This window comes from Lissotriton vulgaris, unplaced genomic scaffold (assembly GCF_964263255.1).
Source record: "Lissotriton vulgaris unplaced genomic scaffold, aLisVul1.2 SCAFFOLD_275, whole genome shotgun sequence".
NCBI lineage: Eukaryota > Metazoa > Chordata > Amphibia > Caudata > Salamandridae > Lissotriton > Lissotriton vulgaris.
In genome coordinates this window covers 906,715-925,038 of record NW_028252092.1, presented here as the reverse complement: position 1 = coordinate 925,038, position 18,324 = coordinate 906,715, and the positions used below count along the sequence as shown (strand labels likewise).

Below are 18,324 nucleotides of genomic sequence, written 5' to 3'. Positions count from 1 at the left end.
TCTGCACCAGGGGAAGCATGCAGGGGAACACATGGTTTGCCCCTCTGTATGCATAACCCCCAGTTCCTGCCGGGCAAGGACTTAACAGTCCATTCCCTGCAGGAATGTGCAATGGCATTCCCATTCCCATGCCTTTCTAAGGCACACATTTGGGCCTTAGCACGGCACTGCGCCGGGCCAGCTGCCGCAGGACCGCCGGACCTGCATTCCAGCTGGAAACCGGCGCCCGGTCTCATTATGGGTTTAGTGGTCTTGGAATGGTGGCCTGATTCGAGACCGTCAAACTCATAAGAGGGCCCTTAGCTTTTGGGGTTCACCTTTGGGGTTGGCACCTGTTTCCACCACAAACTGCAAGTAGGTTGAAACCACATAAATTATGAAAAATGGAGTACCGCTTAGATAAATTCAAGAACTGTGCTCGCTCGAGAAAGCTGGGAAGATTATGATTGAAGCTCATAAAACCTTTTGTTGATACCATTTCTAGAAAAAAATGCTTTAATGTGCAGCACTTTTTATCCCATTCTTCACAACAACAAAAAATGTATCTGTGTTGGCTTTATTTTTTTGGTCCCTTTAATGGGAATCCAAAATCCCTGGTTACTTTACAACTTCCCAGAATGTTGGCAAAAAAGATTCTAATTTGAAGTGGCTTCCATATGTGACAAAAACATTATGAAGGCGTGAACATTAAATACATCAAATATTTTTAAAAAGGGCTTAGCATTCTGGGGGGAAAAGACCAAGCAGCAAAAGAGTAAAAAGGTGTGTTGAATGGCCATAAAGGGGTAATGCTAGTAAAATGAGATACGTGGACCTTTGGTGTATAGATGTGTGCTGTTTGGCCCGTTCAAACTAAATGGCTGGATCCAGATTGGCTGGCCACAATATGGAAAATATGGCTCTCATCTGATTTGGTATGTCTGTTGTAGACATACAATGACTAGCTGAGAACTCTTAAGGCGATGCATGACATGTACCAGGGTCAGTGCCGTTGCTGCTCCAAAACCACAGCCAGAGTACTCTATCTAAACCTTTTCCTTACCCTTTGCCTAAGTGTACTTTTGGTGCCTGAGAATGGTGTGAACACAAAGTGCTTCAGAGCAGCAAGTACAGGTGCTTTAACTGTCTTCAGCAAACATATGTGTGGAACTACTGATATCATGTCCATACGGGATGCACATATCTCTCCTAGTGGAATTGTTAATTTACCACCCTCTGACACTCCCACCAACAAACCAGAGCAATCAAACATTCTACTTACAATGTTCAAGTTCAAGTTCAAGTTTATTGTTTGATTAGTTAAAATCTACTTACAATGACTGTACTGTGAGGATCAGGAAGGAAATCTTTACCATTGTGAAAGTGTTCACATCTCCAGCAGCATGCTCTGCCAGTGTCACCCCCTCACAGGACCTCTGCACTTAACTAGCCTCTTCTGCAGCAACAGGCTCACCAGTATCTACAACGACTTTGAGTCCTAATTAAACCGTTCCACCCTCACAGCCTGCCTACCCATCACATCAAACCCAGAGGATCTCCCTGACCACCTGGCCCACCATCACCCTTAAGAACCCACAGTGACCATATGGTCCACACACTCTGGATCACCCTTGGACCCCTATCCTCACCCAGTCTTCACGAGAGGACTGGGCCCAATGAATGCAGCCCTCGCCCCAATCCTGAATGACTCAATCAGCGCAGTCCACTTCTCAGAGGCCTGTAAATTCCAGTACTCCACCAACAAAGCACTCGGCTGATCCAAAGACTCTAGCAAACTATGGGCCCATTTCCTTTATGTCCTACAGGATGAAAGTCATAGAGAAGATCATGACCAGATGACTACACAACCACTTCAACAACAACCACCCCCTCGACACAACTCAGTCTGGATTCAGGCCCAACCACAGTACTGAGACCACTCTCATAGCTGCCATGGAAAACAACTGATCATGGACAGAGGAGTCACCCCTGACCTCAAATCACTGGACCTATCCGCAGACGACAAACTGCTTATCCTGCAACTCTCTGACATAATGCTTTACACTTCGACCAACCTCTCTGACTTTCTTATCCTAGGAATCTTGAGTAAATGCGCTCCTGTTGATCTTAGCTGTTGACTAGGATTGTGCGGGGTGAGGAAGACTTGTAGGTAGATAGGGCCTTTCATGACAGAAGTACATGGCTTTAAAAAGAATTATCTTCCCAATTGGCAACTAGTAGAGGGTAATAAATGGCTTTCGTCATTGAAGCTCGTCTAGGTCGATTAAGAACAAGGCGTGCCGCCGCATTTTGAATTTGTGAGAGACAATTCAGGCAGTCTTTTGGCGCACCCACATAAAGGACATTCCCGTAGTCAAGTTGCGGGGTCACCAAAATGTGAACTATGGTTTTCCTTGCAGAGACGGGAAGGATGTCCAAGGTAATTCTTTTAGCATCTTAAGGATGTTAAAGCACCTCCCTGCCACTTTTCTAGTTTGAGACTTGAACGAGAGTTTAGGATCGAGCAACACTCCCAGGTTCTTTACCTCTGTTTTGGGGGGCAGGGACAGGCCCCTGTGTCTGGGGCCAGCAGGCATCACTCCAGATGGAGGGGGATTTCCCGATGATCATGACCTCTATCTTGATACAGTTCAATGTAAGGCAGTTGTTAGGCATCCATGAGGCCAGATGATTGAGATAGGAAGAAAACTGTAACACTGACTCACCCAAGTCTTGCGCAAGGGTCACTACAAGCGGTATGTCGTCAGCGTGTGACACCATAGTGATCTTGTAATTGTCCATAATCTCAGCCAGCGGACGAATGTACAGATTGAAAAGGGTGGCACTCAGGATAAATCCCATGGGACCGCTTGATGTAGTGGCAGAATTTTAGATCGGTGAGAGTGCTGTACAATTTGGAAACTACGATCTTCCAAGAAGGACCGCATCCACTGAAGACGCTGAAGAAGTAGTTTATGGGATACCGTGTCGAAGGAGGCACTTAGGTCAAACAGGACCATGGCTACTGTCTGACCAGCATCCACCCATCTCCGTATAGTCTCTGTTGCAAAAAAGAGAGCAGATTCTGTAGAATAGGATGCTCTGAAATCTGATTGTGTGGGATGAAGAAGGTTGTATGAGTTTATACGTGTCACTGATTGTTTATTCATAACCTTTTCAGTGATTTTAGAGATGTAGGGGAGCAGAGAGATGGGGCGGAGATTATCCAGTAGCTCAGGGTTAGCTGAGTTTTTTTTTGGAGATATACCAGTCGCGTGTTTCCATGACCTAGGGACCTCTCCACATTTAAAGGATGCGCCTATTAGTTGCTGTATAAGAGGTATTATCAATTCAATGCCCTCCTTTATTCCGTTGGGCGCCGCAGGATCGGCAGGGGAGACTGATTTGATTTTTAAAGCTGCTTCCTTGAGCTCTGTCGCAGGGGGGAGGGGGGCAAGAAACTCCCTCAGGGGTTTAAAACTCTGCTCGGTAGATGTCTCTTTTAGTTCAATAGGGCAGTTCTGGGCTTCCTCCGGGAAGGAGTTATATATGCTAGGGGCCTCATTTATGAAAAGTGAGCATCGCTGCGTGAAAACAGCGATGCGTCACTTTTCATTGCGCCCTCCTTGCGACACCAATGATGTGTCATATTTACAGTATGACGCATCATTGCACAAGGAGTTACAGATACGTCAGTATTTCTGAGGTATCTGTATGGCGCAAAAGTGACGCATTTCTGGAGTGAGTCACAAAAGTGACGCAACTCCAGCAATGTGTCCTTTCACATGGGGCAAGCCCCATATGAAAGGGCCTGGGTCAGTCTTACGCCTGCTGTGAGGCAGGCGTAAGAAATTTACACATTTGTGTCCTAGAAGTGGCGCAGTGAAATCTCATAGATTTCACTGCGTCACTTCAATGACCCTTTCTTGCGTCAATACGCCCCCCCTTGTCTACATTATACCTGGAGCAGGTATAATTTGACACAGGGGTTTACAAAGTCACGCATCTACCTAGATGCGTCACTTTGTAAATATGGCGCAACAAGGCGCATTTTTTACGCCACTGGTGCATCACAAAAAGTGACGCACCAGAGGCGTAAAAGTGACGCACAGCTTAATAAATGAGGCCCTAGGTATTTTTTGAAGGGAGAAAAATGTGTTACTAGTATTTGAATTTTTTTAACTTAATTCAATGACGCAATTTGTTTTCTGTAATGTATAGGGCCAGTGCTGTACTGAGTTTACATTTTCTCGAGATCTCGCTGTTTGTGTTTCATAATTTAAAATATGACTTTTTTGCACTTTGATTTATTTTGTATTCTTAACCCTTTCGATGCTGATGACGAGCTCAGCTCGTCATCACCCACGGGTGTCGTGTGCTGATGACGAGCTCAGCTCGTCATGGTGCCACTAAAATGGCATTTTCCAGCACAGGGGGGGAAAACGCCCAGCAGCCATGTGGTTAAATAACATCAGGATAAAGCATTCATTCATTCATTCGTGCATTCATGTGAGTACCTTTCCATAGTAATCTGCCAGTATCGCTCCTTGGAGACAGGCACCCAGTAGATGTTTCCAAGGTAATATGAAGGGTCAATGGCCCCAAAGATCACCATACTTCCACTGTCTCCATAGCTGTGAAGATAAATTAGAGAACATTGCTCGATAAGACAATCAACTGATGACGTTTCCAGAGTTACCTTGTATATAGACATGGTGCTTTCATGTACCTCCGTCGTGCACATCCACACAGCCACGCGAAGAACCAAGAAACATCACAACTGCATCTTTAGTCCCTCTTTTCCTTCAAAGAGACCTAATCAACACTCAAAACTTGGGGCTCAATTCATTCCACAAATATCACCCCAGTAAGCACATCCGCACCATCTTTGATAAACACAACTTATATGTCAGCTATGTATGCAACGCATAGGAGACATCTCACTGTGCTGCACAAGTCTGCCATTGCTAACAGCCCCCTCTACGATTAGCGATTCCCAAACATTCCTTAATTGTGAGTCGCAATTAAGGAATGCCTTCTCATTTATTCCTATGGGTCTACAGGTCCATAGTAATGAATGGGAGATTGCATGCATAATTTGCGAGTATCAATAGGTACTCGCAAATTGCGCATGCAATTCCAAGGGTGCAAGGGTGTCAAAAGGAGACCCTGTTGCACCCCTGAAATTGATCTTTGCACACATGTTACACACATACATGCCCCAAGGGCATGTGTGTGTGTAACCCTCAACTTTGATGGTAATTTGTGCCCCCTATTAGCAAAATCGCAATTTGCATTTCCATCATGCATTGCATTTAAGGAATCGAATTTGCAATTCCTTAAATGCAATTGCAAATTAGGAAATCTCAATGATTTGCGATTTCTTAAATTGCAAGAGGCTGACAGGATAATGCATCACAGAATCCCTTTTTGCATGTGAAAACTGCCAATTCTTGCGAATCGCACCGTTTGCGCTTGCAAAAATGGTTGATGCATGTGCCTGATACTGTTTTTACAATGATCTTGCTGATGAACACTATTGAGTGATGGGCTGGTGGATGGGGGGTCATCAGGTCGGGTGTAGGATTCTTTTAGGAGTGGGAGAATTTGGCCTGTCTTGAGAGCATCTGCGAAGATGCCTTGAGTGAGGGAGGCACTGACAATGGTGACCGGAGCTGAGAGAGCATCTCCAGAGACAGCTTTGATGAAGGATGAGGGTGAGATATAATTTTCATAAGAAGGTGCTCTGAGGGAGTTGAGTATATCATTGTGAAGTGCAACATATAGGGCTTTGAAGGTTGACCACTGTGAGGGACCGGACATAAGAGTTGAATCAGGCTTGGTGTCATTGATGTGCTGTTGGATCTTTTGTACTTTACACTGGAGGATAGGTTGATGGCATTGCACTTTTCTATGGAGTGGTGAATAGGTGGGTCCAGCAGGGGGTTTATCAATGCTTGATTGTCTTGAAAAGAGTTCTGCTTCTGTTGGTGGCTTCAGTGATGGTGGTGGCATAATACCATGCTTTGGCAGATGCGATGAGCCATCTGTGTGTGCACGGAGGGACTTTAGTACCATGAGGTCATCAGAAATACTGTCTCTCTTCCATTTTCTTTCCTGTCTACAGATGGATAATTTATTGCCAGAAAGGCGTTTATAGCAGCAGGGTGCTGAAGGCTCTGATTTGCACTTGAAGGTTTTAAAGGGGGCATGGATGTTCACACACTGTTGCAAAAAAGTGTTGTTTAGACGGGTGGTGACCCGTTAGAATTGATCGGGTTAGAGATGAGTTCAAATATTAGGTTGTCTATGGAGTTGTCTTTGAAGGATCAGAAAGTTCGGTCTTATCTTTTGTATTAACCTTAGTTTGTTGGAATGGAATGGAATGGAATGGAATGAGGATTTGTAAAGCGCGTTGGCTACCCAGGGGCGTCCCAGCTCTTGTTGATCGGATGCTGACCATAGAAATTGGTATGGCAAAGTGGTCCGTCCAACTCGGGTATGGGCAGTTTGTATTGGACCATTGGGGATGTTGAGAACACACGTTTGAAGATATGGTCTTTCAGTGTGCTGTTAGTTGTGTAAAATGCTGTGCCATATTTAGTATGTCAATGAGTCTGAAGAGTGTGTCTCTTGTTTTCTTTGATCTGATGCTGTCTGGGAGGTGGTACGTGCATATTGGATGGGTGAGGTGGTGAGGAGATTTGATAATTCATCAATGAAGGCTTTGCTCTACTTAGGAGGCCTTTGGGAGAGATAGAAGGCAAAGTTTGCAGTTGCAGATAGTGGGAAATTGCATAACAGCAACTGCAAGGATTTGGGTGTCACTCGACAGCCGAGGGTGAAGAACTAGGATGACTCATGAACGACAGTGAGGACTCTTCCCTTCTTAAGAGTGCAGTCCACATGATGGGTGATGTAGCGTGTGGGAAGAAGGACGTGCAAGGATGTTACATTGAACGATGTTTCTGAAGAAGTATCAACCTTGTGAGAGGTGATGTAGTCTGTGATATCTGGTCTCTGGAGTACTGCAGAGGGCGCATTTGTGAGAATTTGGCCTGGCATATGCTGTCCACTATTCTAGTGGGCACCTTGCACCAGTCCAAACGACCCTCATGATGGTAGGTTTAAAGACAACCTTTATAGAAAACTATCCTAGTGGTATCTGTCGAGTGCAGCCTTCAGGCTACGTCTTAGAGGAATGTAACACAGCTTGTTTTACCAGTCTATAATCTCATGCATGACCAAATGAAAGGAGAACCACACTAGGTATATATATAAAATATATGCATTTATTCTAAACAAATCCCTATAGTCTCTTTATGAGGCTAGAGGCAAAAGTACATCAAATAAACTTATTTAGCACACAGTAAATTAGCACAATATATGATTAACCCAAGGGGGGGGTCACAAACCATATATTAAGAAAGTGGTATAAGAACCACGACTGACATAGATACAAGGCCTAGAGCTTGTAGAACCGCTGGGGCCACCAGGAACCCCCCACTGGGGACGCGAGCATTGTCTAAACACAGCCGCAAATCACCATTATTTTCTACGGGGAAAGTCGCAGTTGGAAAATTACAAGTTAAGGACACTTAGTAGAGTACTTGGAGCAAACCCCTTAAGAACTAGGCAGTTCTAGAGTCAATACCCACGGGAGCATCGGGGTACTCGAGTTACCTCACCCAGGGAAGCCAGGTGCATAGGTGTCTTTTGGTGTTGGGTTTCGTTGTCGTTTACAATGGCGAGCTGCTGAAAAGTGCTGCAGGCGACCAAGTCGAAAGTGTCCGGATGGATCCAAGCCTGGATCGGAGTCGAGAAGAACCTGAAAGTAGAGGGGACAGAGCCTGGGTCACAAGCCATTGACCAGGAAGGTGAGGAGAAGATGCCAACCGATGTCTGGTGATTTCAGGTGAAGAAGGTGAAGCTTGACTCTTCAGCCACGAGGACCAGGAGGTGTCGACGATGACCAGGAGCTGGATTCGAGCTGTCCCACAAAGGATGCTGAGTGCTGCGATATCGGTTTCCAGATTGGACCTAATAAAGCCTTGGCAACTGCAGCCCATGCAGGAAGGAAAGATTGGCTTTGGTGCAGACCAGAAGGTCCGAAGGACTCACCCTTTGGAGGGGTGTCAGGGCACATCTGGAGCAACCAGGAAAGCCCAAGAAACTAAGGAGTTACCTTCGGGGGGGACCCACCAGTTGACGGACCAGGGATCAAGAAGGATCCTCAAGCAGAATTGCTAGAAGTAGGCCCACGGAACACTTGTTGACTGTAGGCCCACAATCTTTGGTGCAGATGGTGCTCGGGCTTGGACTACAAGTAGCCCAATGCACAACTTCGGGAAAGCTCGGAAAGTAGGTTACCTAGCAAATGTGCGCAGTGTCCAGGTGTACCGGTTCCATGTCACTCATGAGGGCTGCGGGTCTCAGCTTTGCTGGGATCTCGGGTCGGCCTCGGAGAAGTCTGGAAGTCTTGGTCCTGTGTCACAAATCCATCGGGATCTGGCGGGAGCCTTGGAAATGCAGATCGGCAAGGCGCTTCTTTGGTTCCTGTTTGAACAGGGGAGTCACTCCTTGACCCCAAGGGAGATTCTTCCATCTTCTAGTCGAAATAGAATGTCGAAGTTCCAGGATATATGTTGCAGAGTTTCGTCCAGGGTAATCTAAAGTCCTAAGGACTGGGTTCCTATACTTATACTAAGTTTAGGGGCTGGACTAACTCTAAGGTACCACCTATGGGAGTACCTGGGGTGAGGGTGGTTACACCCCTTCCCCTTTGTCCAGTTTTGCACCAGAGCAGGGACTGTGTGCCCCAGAAACCGGTTTGAACTGGGATATGCACAGGGACACCAAGTGTGCCCCCAGCACTGTCTGAAAGCATTCTCTGAATGCACCACCCAGCCTCGATACACTAAAGCCTGTCTGGGAGGTGGTTACAGGAAACTTATTGTCCAGGCCTCCCCTGACGGAGTTTCATCCAGCAGCAGGAGATCAGACCCGTGTCTGCGGCTGTTTCATCCATTTTGTGATGCCAGGGCTCTTTAAAACTATTACCGGTTAGACCAGTGTGTACATGTGTCTTCCTCTAGAAGGGTGGAATTCTACCCCCACCGCCAGGACTGGCAGAGGGGTAGGATTCCAAAGTGTTTGACACCAAGCACGACATGTTTCCATCCAGCCATTCCAAAGTTAGCATTAACCACGATGTTATAATGCACTTAAGAGTATATGGTCTGGCTGCATCACAGAACAGCTACAGAGAAGTGATTCCGAAAGCTGCAGAGGGGTCCTACTCATGCATGGGCACTCTCTCACACAAAACCAAGCACTCTGCCTTCAAGATTGATAAGGTCTGCCATAGGAGTGACTTATAGGTTTATATGTGTCAGTGATATAAGGTAGATATAGATAACCTATATCTTATCTTATCTTAAGGGATTCTTATATAGCGCACTGACACCAAAGGTTTCCTATATCTCAGTAAGGGGTGCATGCACCACCTCAAGAAGGCTGCAGTAGCAGACCTGTGGGGCCATTTTGGAAGGCTTCCCAGGGGTGGCATAATACATGCTTCAGCCCCTGGTAGGCCTCTGGGTTAGCTATGCCCTTAGTACCTAAGGTACCATATACTAGGGACTCACAAGGGTAACCCAGTAACCAATCTGGAGTGTACCAAATGTACATGGAATCAATTTAGAGAGGAAGCAGCTAGTCTGGGTTCCTGGTTAGCAGGGATCCCAGCCAAACTAAGCCAAAAAACCATCAAAACACCAGAAGAAAATGAGGGCAACCATGCAGTACAAATCCACCTTCCTACAGCATTAACAAGCATGAGTTGGAGAGTGTGTTCTGTAGTTTGAGAGTGCGTCGTAGTTAGTGAGAAATGTACGAGGTTGGCTCTCTGTGTTATGGGAATGTTATATAAGTGCTTGGGTGGTTTTGTTATGTGTGTGATTGTGGGGCTTGGCAGTATGGGCTCCAGGGTAAGACACATGATTGTATCTTACCTTATATGTTTCAGAAGAACAGGGTTTCTGGCCCAAGGCCATATGAAGCTCAAACAGGCAATGCCCTTGTCTGTGTCTTCCCTTTGCTGTGAATGCCAGGGGAATGGGGTGCTTTGCAATATTGAAGTAGGGTGAAGGCAAAAAGGGAGAGAGTAGGTAGCTTATCTAAACACATATATTTGTGGAATGTGATTTGCTTGTCAGGGCAAGAAAAACACTATATAATAATGCAAGCTCAAAAACCAAAAACAATATTCAAAATGGTGGGGAACTGTGATGACTCTGTAGCACTTTGGTGAATTTAGACAAGTGCCAGCTTGTATCTATAAAGATTAAGCATGCGACCGCAGGCCCAAGGGGAGGTGAACGAGATAGGAGATGGTTATTTCAGGAAGCATTCTGCTTTTAAACTGGAGATGTGGGGCCTCATTTATGAAAAGTGAAGCATCGCTGTGTGAAAACAGCGATGCGTCACTTTTCATTGCGCCCTCCTTGCGACACCAATGATGCGTCATATTTAATGTATGACGCATCATGTCGCAAGGAGTTACAGATACATCAGTATTTCTGACGTATCTGTAGGCGCAAAAGTGACGCATTGCTGGAGTGTGTCACAAATGTGACGCAACTCCAGCAATGTGGCTTGCCCCATGTGAAAGGGCCTGCGTCAGTCTTATGCCTGCTGTGAGGCAGGCGTAAGATTTTGACACATTTGAGTCCTAGAAGTTGCACAGTGAAATCTCATAGATTTCACTGCGTCACTTCCATGACCCTTACTTGCGTCGGAACGCCCCCCTTGCATACATTATATACATGTACATTATACCAGGCGCAGGTATAATGTGGCGCAGGAGTTTACAAAGTGATGCATCTACCTAGATGCGTCACTTTGTAAATATGGCACAACAAGGTTCATTTTTTACACCACCGGCGGCGTAAAAGTGACGCAAGGGCTCATAAATGAGGCCCGTGGTTTCCAAGGACAATTTACGATGCTTTTAGTCTTTCCAGTTGATTATACTTCTTTTGTTTTGTACCTTTTATGTGCCTTTAATTAGAGTATTCTCAGTACATGTTCAGCTTCTGAAAATGAAATGCACTAGTATCTGCTTCCCCCTCTAGTAAAATACTGGTGACCACCGCATAGCAGAAAATGTGGTGACCCCAAAGTGTGAAACAGTAATGTACTTCGTATTTGTGGTCTTATTTCAGTAACAGGATTCTAGTTTTCAAGCAAAAGCTTCACTCTGTTCTCAAATTCTAAATGGAAATGCTTTTTTTGATTGCCATCTCTCACTGTTCAACCTTTTACTATTACCAGAGGAAACAGCACCTACCTGCTCAGGTAGATAGAGAACAGGTTATCGGGAATCAAACCCTGGTTCCACATGTTGTCGAACACGGTGGTAGTTCCATCATTATACATATCGGGATATGAGAGTCCCAGGAAGCCATCATAAGGCTCATGGACAAATCTGTAGCTCTCAGCATTGGTCAAAGTAAAGGCCTGGTTGGTGACCTTAAGACTTCCAACCTCAAAGGAGAAAAAAGTCAGAACATTTTCAGCTTTATCTTTGTAATTTAATATGTGAATAGCTTCATTCAAGAAAAGAAGACGAATGTACATGAATTGTAACTCAGTGAGACAGACAGGACATCCCTTCTAACACACGGCTTGATGAAGCCCCCAGCCATGGGGCATCACAGTCATTGAAAACAGGAATCTTTGATCCCATCCCCTTCGCCTACTTGGGTTGGGCATACGAAGGCAGAAAGGTAGATGATGCAAAGTGTCAGGTTTGGAGATTAGGAATCTCCTTCGAGAACATTAAATGATGAATGTATTCTCAGTGAGGTCTCCATTGTCTATTTCAGGATTTTAAATTGTTGCAAGAAAGTTTGCTAAGAATTCATGAGGAAAATGGAAGGACAGAGGTGTGGGTGACTCCTGAACTATGGGGGTTCTTCTAGTAATGGTGTCTTTGGAGATCTTATCTGCATATAATGGTCAATGGTTAGGATTGGTTTCAGGGATTACAGAGGTGAGGACAAGTAAAGGCATCACAGGTATTACACCCATCTGCAAACACCTGAGGCGAGAAATTTATGGTGGAGATAATTAATTTGCAATGGAAGGAACTTCTCTTCTCTGACACCAGCAGAAAGAATCAGGTTGAAGCATCAAATTACATTAGGAATGAAGAGGCAGTTATTACGGATTACAAAATAGGATTGAAACTATTCAGTATAAATAAGGAATTCAGGGCATATTATCAAGGGGGTTTATCTCTGCTTTTTTGGCTTTAAAAGCCAAGAAAGCGGAGATAAAATCTATTACCTAGCTGGTAAAATCTATTACCTAGCTGTCGCTAACACCAGTTAGCAACAGCTAGTAGGAGATAGCGACCATCTTCGGCCCCACTTTGCATGTCAGTGATATTTATCACTAATGACATGCAAAGTGGGCGTGCCAAGATGTTAGCGACTGAAAATAGTCGCTAACATCGCTATCTCCTATTACCAACTTGTGGAGATATTCGCGCTAAGGGCGAATATCTCCAAAAGCTAACACCCGCCCTGAGCAGTTCTTAGCCATGTTATCCAATGGGAGGTGGATAACATGGCTAAGAGCATTAGCTCGGTAATGCATGAATATCGCTGACTTTTCAGCGATATTCATGCATTGCGGCGATTTTTATCGCATTTGCGATAAACCTTGGTAATACCAAGGTTTATTTGCGGTAAAAATCGCCGCAGCTCAGCGGTAGATTTTTGTCTCTAACCAAGCAATAGCGATAATTATCGCTATTGCTTGGTAATATGCCCCTCAATCTCTATACAGTTGGTGAATTCTAAAATGAAAGTGTCTCATGATTTGCGAGAGCCTCATACCCCCCTATGGGGGTTCTAGTAATGATGTCCCAGTGTGTCCTGGTTGCGGAGTGATCTGGGCACTTTATAATGGGTTGTGATTAGCCTCTGCAGACTGCTACACTCATGAACCTTCTGCCTCCAACTTAATTCCTCTGCCCTTTGAGGGCACAAAAAACCTAAGCAGGCACCAAAGCCTGCTTCTATGTTTAATGTAGGAACAAATAAGATTGGTTTGTTTTCAAATACAATATTGAGAAATCTCTGACATGCATGTAGAGGATATCTGGACACGCTTCAGTATCTCCATGATTCAACAGGTATGTTCATCTGTGTTACCTTGAGATTTCTGGGATCTATGCCTTGGTGGAACCTAAAGAACCATTTGCTAGAGGGAGTGTATTCAGATCACCCAAGCTGCATTATCCGGCTTGGGCCACCCGACCACAGCCGCATGTTCTCTTCTGTCAGAACATATCTGCCCCTACTTGATGCACAAGCATCTGCTTGTGCACGCTAAGATTGCCCGATTGACTTTCAGTCAACCCTCCACTCAGTTTACAGGTTTATTTTGAAGGTGGCCCTTTGAAGAGCCAAGCCTGGGGCATCCTTCTACCTTCACATTGGACTCTGAAGCCCTGTAGCAGGAGAGTTATCAAACGGGACAGGAAAAAGAGTCAGTGTACCTTGGCTTCCATCTTTCTGATGGACATTTTTCCAAAGTAGCTGCTATCATCAGGCAGACCGTATCAACTCAGGCAATAGTAGTTAAGTTGCTGACCTTGTAAAGCAGAGATTAGGGGCCATATTTACAAGGAAGTGAAGCAGTGCAGTGCAACAAGCCATTTGGCTGTGCCACGCTGCGTTACTTCAAAGCAAAGGGATACATCATATTTACAACAATATGACATATTCGAGCTTTCCCCTGTGCTGGCGCACAAGTAGATGCCATGTGCCAATGCAGGCACCCTTGCATCATGGTGCAAGGTACCTGCGTTGCAGGGAAGATTGTTTTTGTGCAGGAAGGGACACCTTCCTGCACAAAAACCATCACAAGTGGTGGTTTCCTCTTAATGAAAAATGAGGAGAAATGAAAGTATTTCTCCTCGTTGTGCCTCCTTGCGCCTCCCTGGGGAGACATAGGATTCTGACGCATTCCCAAGTTTACGAAACGTTGCAAATCTGGTAATGTGGCAGAATGCATGGGTGTTGCGTTGGAAAACCCCCAGGAACACCCATGGAACACTCCTTTCATGCAAACTGCTGCCTGAAAAGGGACCGTATTTACAAAGACATGAAAAGGTAGCAGGGTGACTTTACGTGTCCTTGTTAATATGGAGCACTGCACTGATAGTACGTCACAAAAATTGATTCACCAGTGGCTCAAGGCGCTTGTAAATATGCCCCAAGGTTACGAAACCAGAATTTTTAATTGAACTAAAACCATGTTATTCTGTGCAAATTATTTCATGTCTTTTTCCCTGATTTTTATTTGTGTGTAATGTGAATATTTATAAATTTAAAACAAAAAAATACCTGGGTGTTCTTCTACTTACTACTATGACAATATCATAATCCCAGCCCCTCCTGCTGACGATACCCTGGTTTCTGTTCTCAGTCTCACATGTAGCCCAAACATGGTCATAGTCTGCAAAACTCATGCACATTCTCCAGTCCACTTACCTGGACAGTGTCATTGGCCAGGACTCCGGACACGCTTCCCATGCCGTAACCAAGGACACTCTGGACATTGTTGGACTTGAAAGTTGAAGAACTGGCAGGATCGAAACGCCAGCGATTGTCTGCGGATATAGAAGTGTTTAATGCTTAATTACAAGGTAGACAAGATCATGTATCAGCTAAGAACACTTGAATGATACCACAATTGACCATTTGCCACTCTCTCTTTCCATGGGAAGGTGCTGAGACTCTCACTCCAGCTCATGCCTCCCATTGGTGGTCTTTTTTGTCTTTTGTGAAACCTTGTCTGTGTCCCTGATCTTGAACTTTGACCGATGACTGAGATCTGTTTTTGTTCTCCAGCTCTTGTGCTCCATTGTGAAAAGCTCAACCCTTACCCCTAGTGAAACCGTACTGGTAACAAGAGAGTGAACTGAAAAACATTAGACATGATGGCATCGACCTAGAAATACCATCTGCTTTATCAATATCGTTCATCTGAAAGTGAAGCCTGTGACCTTGGGCAGAAGACTCTGCTAGGACAAATAACTTGACAGCACTGAAGATTCTTAGGGAATTTAGGGGCATATTATCAAGCAGGGTGTTAAAATTATCGCAGTTTTAAAGCAGAGATTAGGGGCCATATTTACAAGGAAGTAAAGCAGTGCAGTGCAACAAGCCTATAAAGCGGCGATAATGGGCTTGATAATATGCTCTGGAGAATCCCATTAGAAGCCCATGTTCACACCAGAACATGGGTTTCTATTGGAATTCACAAGGCCATATTATCAAGCCTATTACCGCCGCTTTAGCTGCAGTTTTCTGCCGCTAAAACTGCGATGATTTTAACGCCCTGCTTGATAATATGCCCCTTATATCCTGTTTGAAGTTCTCCCCACATGACACACTTGGCCATTCCATTGGTTTGGGTGGTTGCTTAATAGACATTTGCAAATGTTAATTATTCTCTTTAAGATAGTTCTGGACAAAGATGATGGATAGAATGATCAAGCAAGAAAGGATGCATCAGCCATCTCTAGAGCTCCCACGGTGACCACTGGCTCAAAGTCCACGAGGAAGCATCCCTCTGTCTCCACAGAGAAACCAAGGCGCGTTCGATGGAGAAGGAAGTGAAGCAGCAGGATATCTTGAATGCACTAGGAAGTGGCAAGAGAGCTTTTCCGCCACAAACCAACCTCCAACCTTTGGTAATGGTGGTTTAACCATGATAACTCGCTGTCGAAAGTCACTTTGAGATAGTCACATTGTTTTACTATTTAAACTGAAGTGTATCCTAGAAGCCATTCCATGGATTTAGCTGCCTGCCCAAAGGTCAAGGGGGCATATTACCAAGGGTGACGATAGGCAATTATCGCCGGTTAGCGGCCGTTTTCGCCGCTAAGCGGCGATAATTCTATCGCTCTATTAGCAAGCTGTCGCTAACTGATGTTTGCGACAGCTTTTAGGCGATAGCGAGCGGTTTGGGGCCCGCTTTGCATGTCAGCGATATTTATCGCTAATGACATGCAAAGTGGGCGTACCCAACCTGTTAGCGACTGAAAGCAGTCGCTAACGGCGCTATCGCCTGTTATCAACGCAGGCGTAGCGATGGAAATATTCCCGCTATCGCCAAAAACTAACGCCTGCTCAGACCAGTTGTTAGTCATGTTATCCAATGGCAGGTGGATAACATGGCTAAGAGCATTTCGTCGCTAATGCGTGAATATCTCTGTATTCTCAGAGATATTCACGCATTCCGCCGGATATTTTAGCACAATGGAGAAAAACGTTGCTAATAGCATGTTTTCTCCGCTAACATATCCAGCATTATTTACACATGATAATACCTCGGCACTCGAAACCTATGTCAATCATAGGGGCAAGTGCTACCATGAAATTAATTATCTATAACATGACCTTTGTTATGGAATCATGCATTAACCACAATTGCAATACATTAATTTTGAAAAAAGGAATTGCCAAGAGAACATCCAAAACAACTGTGTAATTAGTGCGATTTATTGTTGAAAAAAAGGAGAATTTTCTTGGTCTTTGGATTTTTTCTTTTCCTTCTTGTTCAATCAAACATAGTCCATTCCATAAGATTTATATGATACAGTCTGCACAGTTTTTTACAAAGCTGTTCTTCCATGCATATCTCCAAATTGAAAATGCAATGGGCAGCCAAATGCAATGGGCAGCCGACACGTGTTTCGTTACTCAACAGTAACTTTCTCAAGGCTTTCTTATTGTGCATAAATTTCAGCAAGACGTATTCCAAATCGTTCATTAGTAAGGACTGGAGAGGTCTGAATATGTGACGAGAAAGACAATGTAATAGTCAAAGAAATCGCCTGAGTCATGATTTGGGGCTCTCAAATTAATGAGTCAATGAACCGAAATGGTACGGGCTGATAAGATGTTTAAAACTCCATATAAATAAGGGATATGTTTCATTTGCCCGAACCACAATCAGTGTATAAATCCAGAACAGCCTCCCAATTTAGGGCAATCAGTACCCCTTTGGATAATCACACTTGAAGCTTTTATTGAAAGCTTCTGTTCGTCCTCAATGGTTGATAGAAGCAGTATCTGTATGTAATTCCTCGCATCAGTTTGTAAAAGATCCAATTTAGCTCACTCAGTAGGGAGTCTTAGAGAAATGGAAGGCTGTGATGAGCTCCATGCCGCGTTGTCTAAAAAAAGTAAGAAGAGCTCTGATATGCTCTTAGAGAAGTAGTATAATTCCGTCCTAACTGCTGCAGCGTCTCCGCGCGAGTAGGGCCATCCAGGCTCGAGCAATGTCGCGCTTGGCAATGGTAAAGCCCAGGAGCATAAGGTGACTTTAATAGATGTTGCCCCCGATTTCATACATAACATGCAGGAGCCCCAGCATAGGTGAGCGAGGGAGGTCCCAACCCAAAACCTCTGACAGGAATGTCGTCACTCCCACCAGAACTGCGCCAGCGCGGAACAATCCCATATAGTATGGAGCAGAGCGCCCCCTTCATGCATACAACGTAGACACACTCGGGAAGCTGCCAAGCCCGCCCTGTACAGCCTGACTCTAGTGAAATATACCCTATGAAGGTATTTCAACTGAATAAGCCGAAGGCTCATGCCATGGCTGCCCCACTAGGGGAGGCAATGGCCTCCACCCGGTCATCCTCTTCGAGTGTGCCTACATCACTTTCCCACACCTCACGAAGACGCTGCAGGGATGGGGAGCTATGTGCGACCAGGGATTGATACATTTTAGAGATCTTATGGTCCTTCAAATCATCCAAGAAAATGTTTGCTCCAACCAGGCTAAAATCAGCCAGCTCCTCCATTCCCTCCAAGCTAGGGGAAATAGCATGTCGAAATTGCAAAAAATTGGGTATGCGGCATTTGTAAGTCTTTCTGCAGGTCTTAAAATGACTTCAACACAGGCCCCCGCATGACATCCCCCAGCACGGAGATCCCGGTCGCGTCCCAACCACGAAATCCAGGCATGGCCTCCAACTGCGGCAGGCTTCCATTCTGCCACAATGGGGTCTCCCAGGTCAAATGGTTCCACCAACCCATCCTCCGCAAAGCCTGCCTCCAGATCCAAAAAATGAGCTGTGTGGCGACCGGGAAAGAGCCCGCAGGGGCGCATAATATAGGAGAGTGTGCAGCAAGTGATCACCCGTGAGCCACCGTTCCACTGCAAACGCCGGATCCAACCTGTCCCCGTACCACCATTCATTAAGGACAAGAAGGTGCGAAGCCATATATTATGAAAGAATGTCGGATGTCG

General features: G+C 45.1%; 1 protein-coding gene across 1 annotated transcript in view; it reads right to left on the bottom strand.

Annotated features, from left to right (window-relative positions):
• Positions 1-17,875, bottom strand: part of LOC147662672 (pepsin A-like) — a 55,541-nt gene extending 37,666 nt beyond the window's left edge. Inside the window, exons 1-4 of the mRNA XM_086950987.1 lie at positions 17,680-17,875; positions 14,547-14,665; positions 11,330-11,526; positions 4,497-4,613 (exon numbers count right to left, since the gene is read on the bottom strand). Of these exons, the coding sequence (XP_086807113.1) occupies positions 4,497-4,613; positions 11,330-11,526; positions 14,547-14,665; positions 17,680-17,875 (629 nt within the window). The remainder of the gene's footprint in view (positions 1-4,496; positions 4,614-11,329; positions 11,527-14,546; positions 14,666-17,679) is intronic.
• Positions 17,876-18,324: the final 449 nt, after the last annotated feature.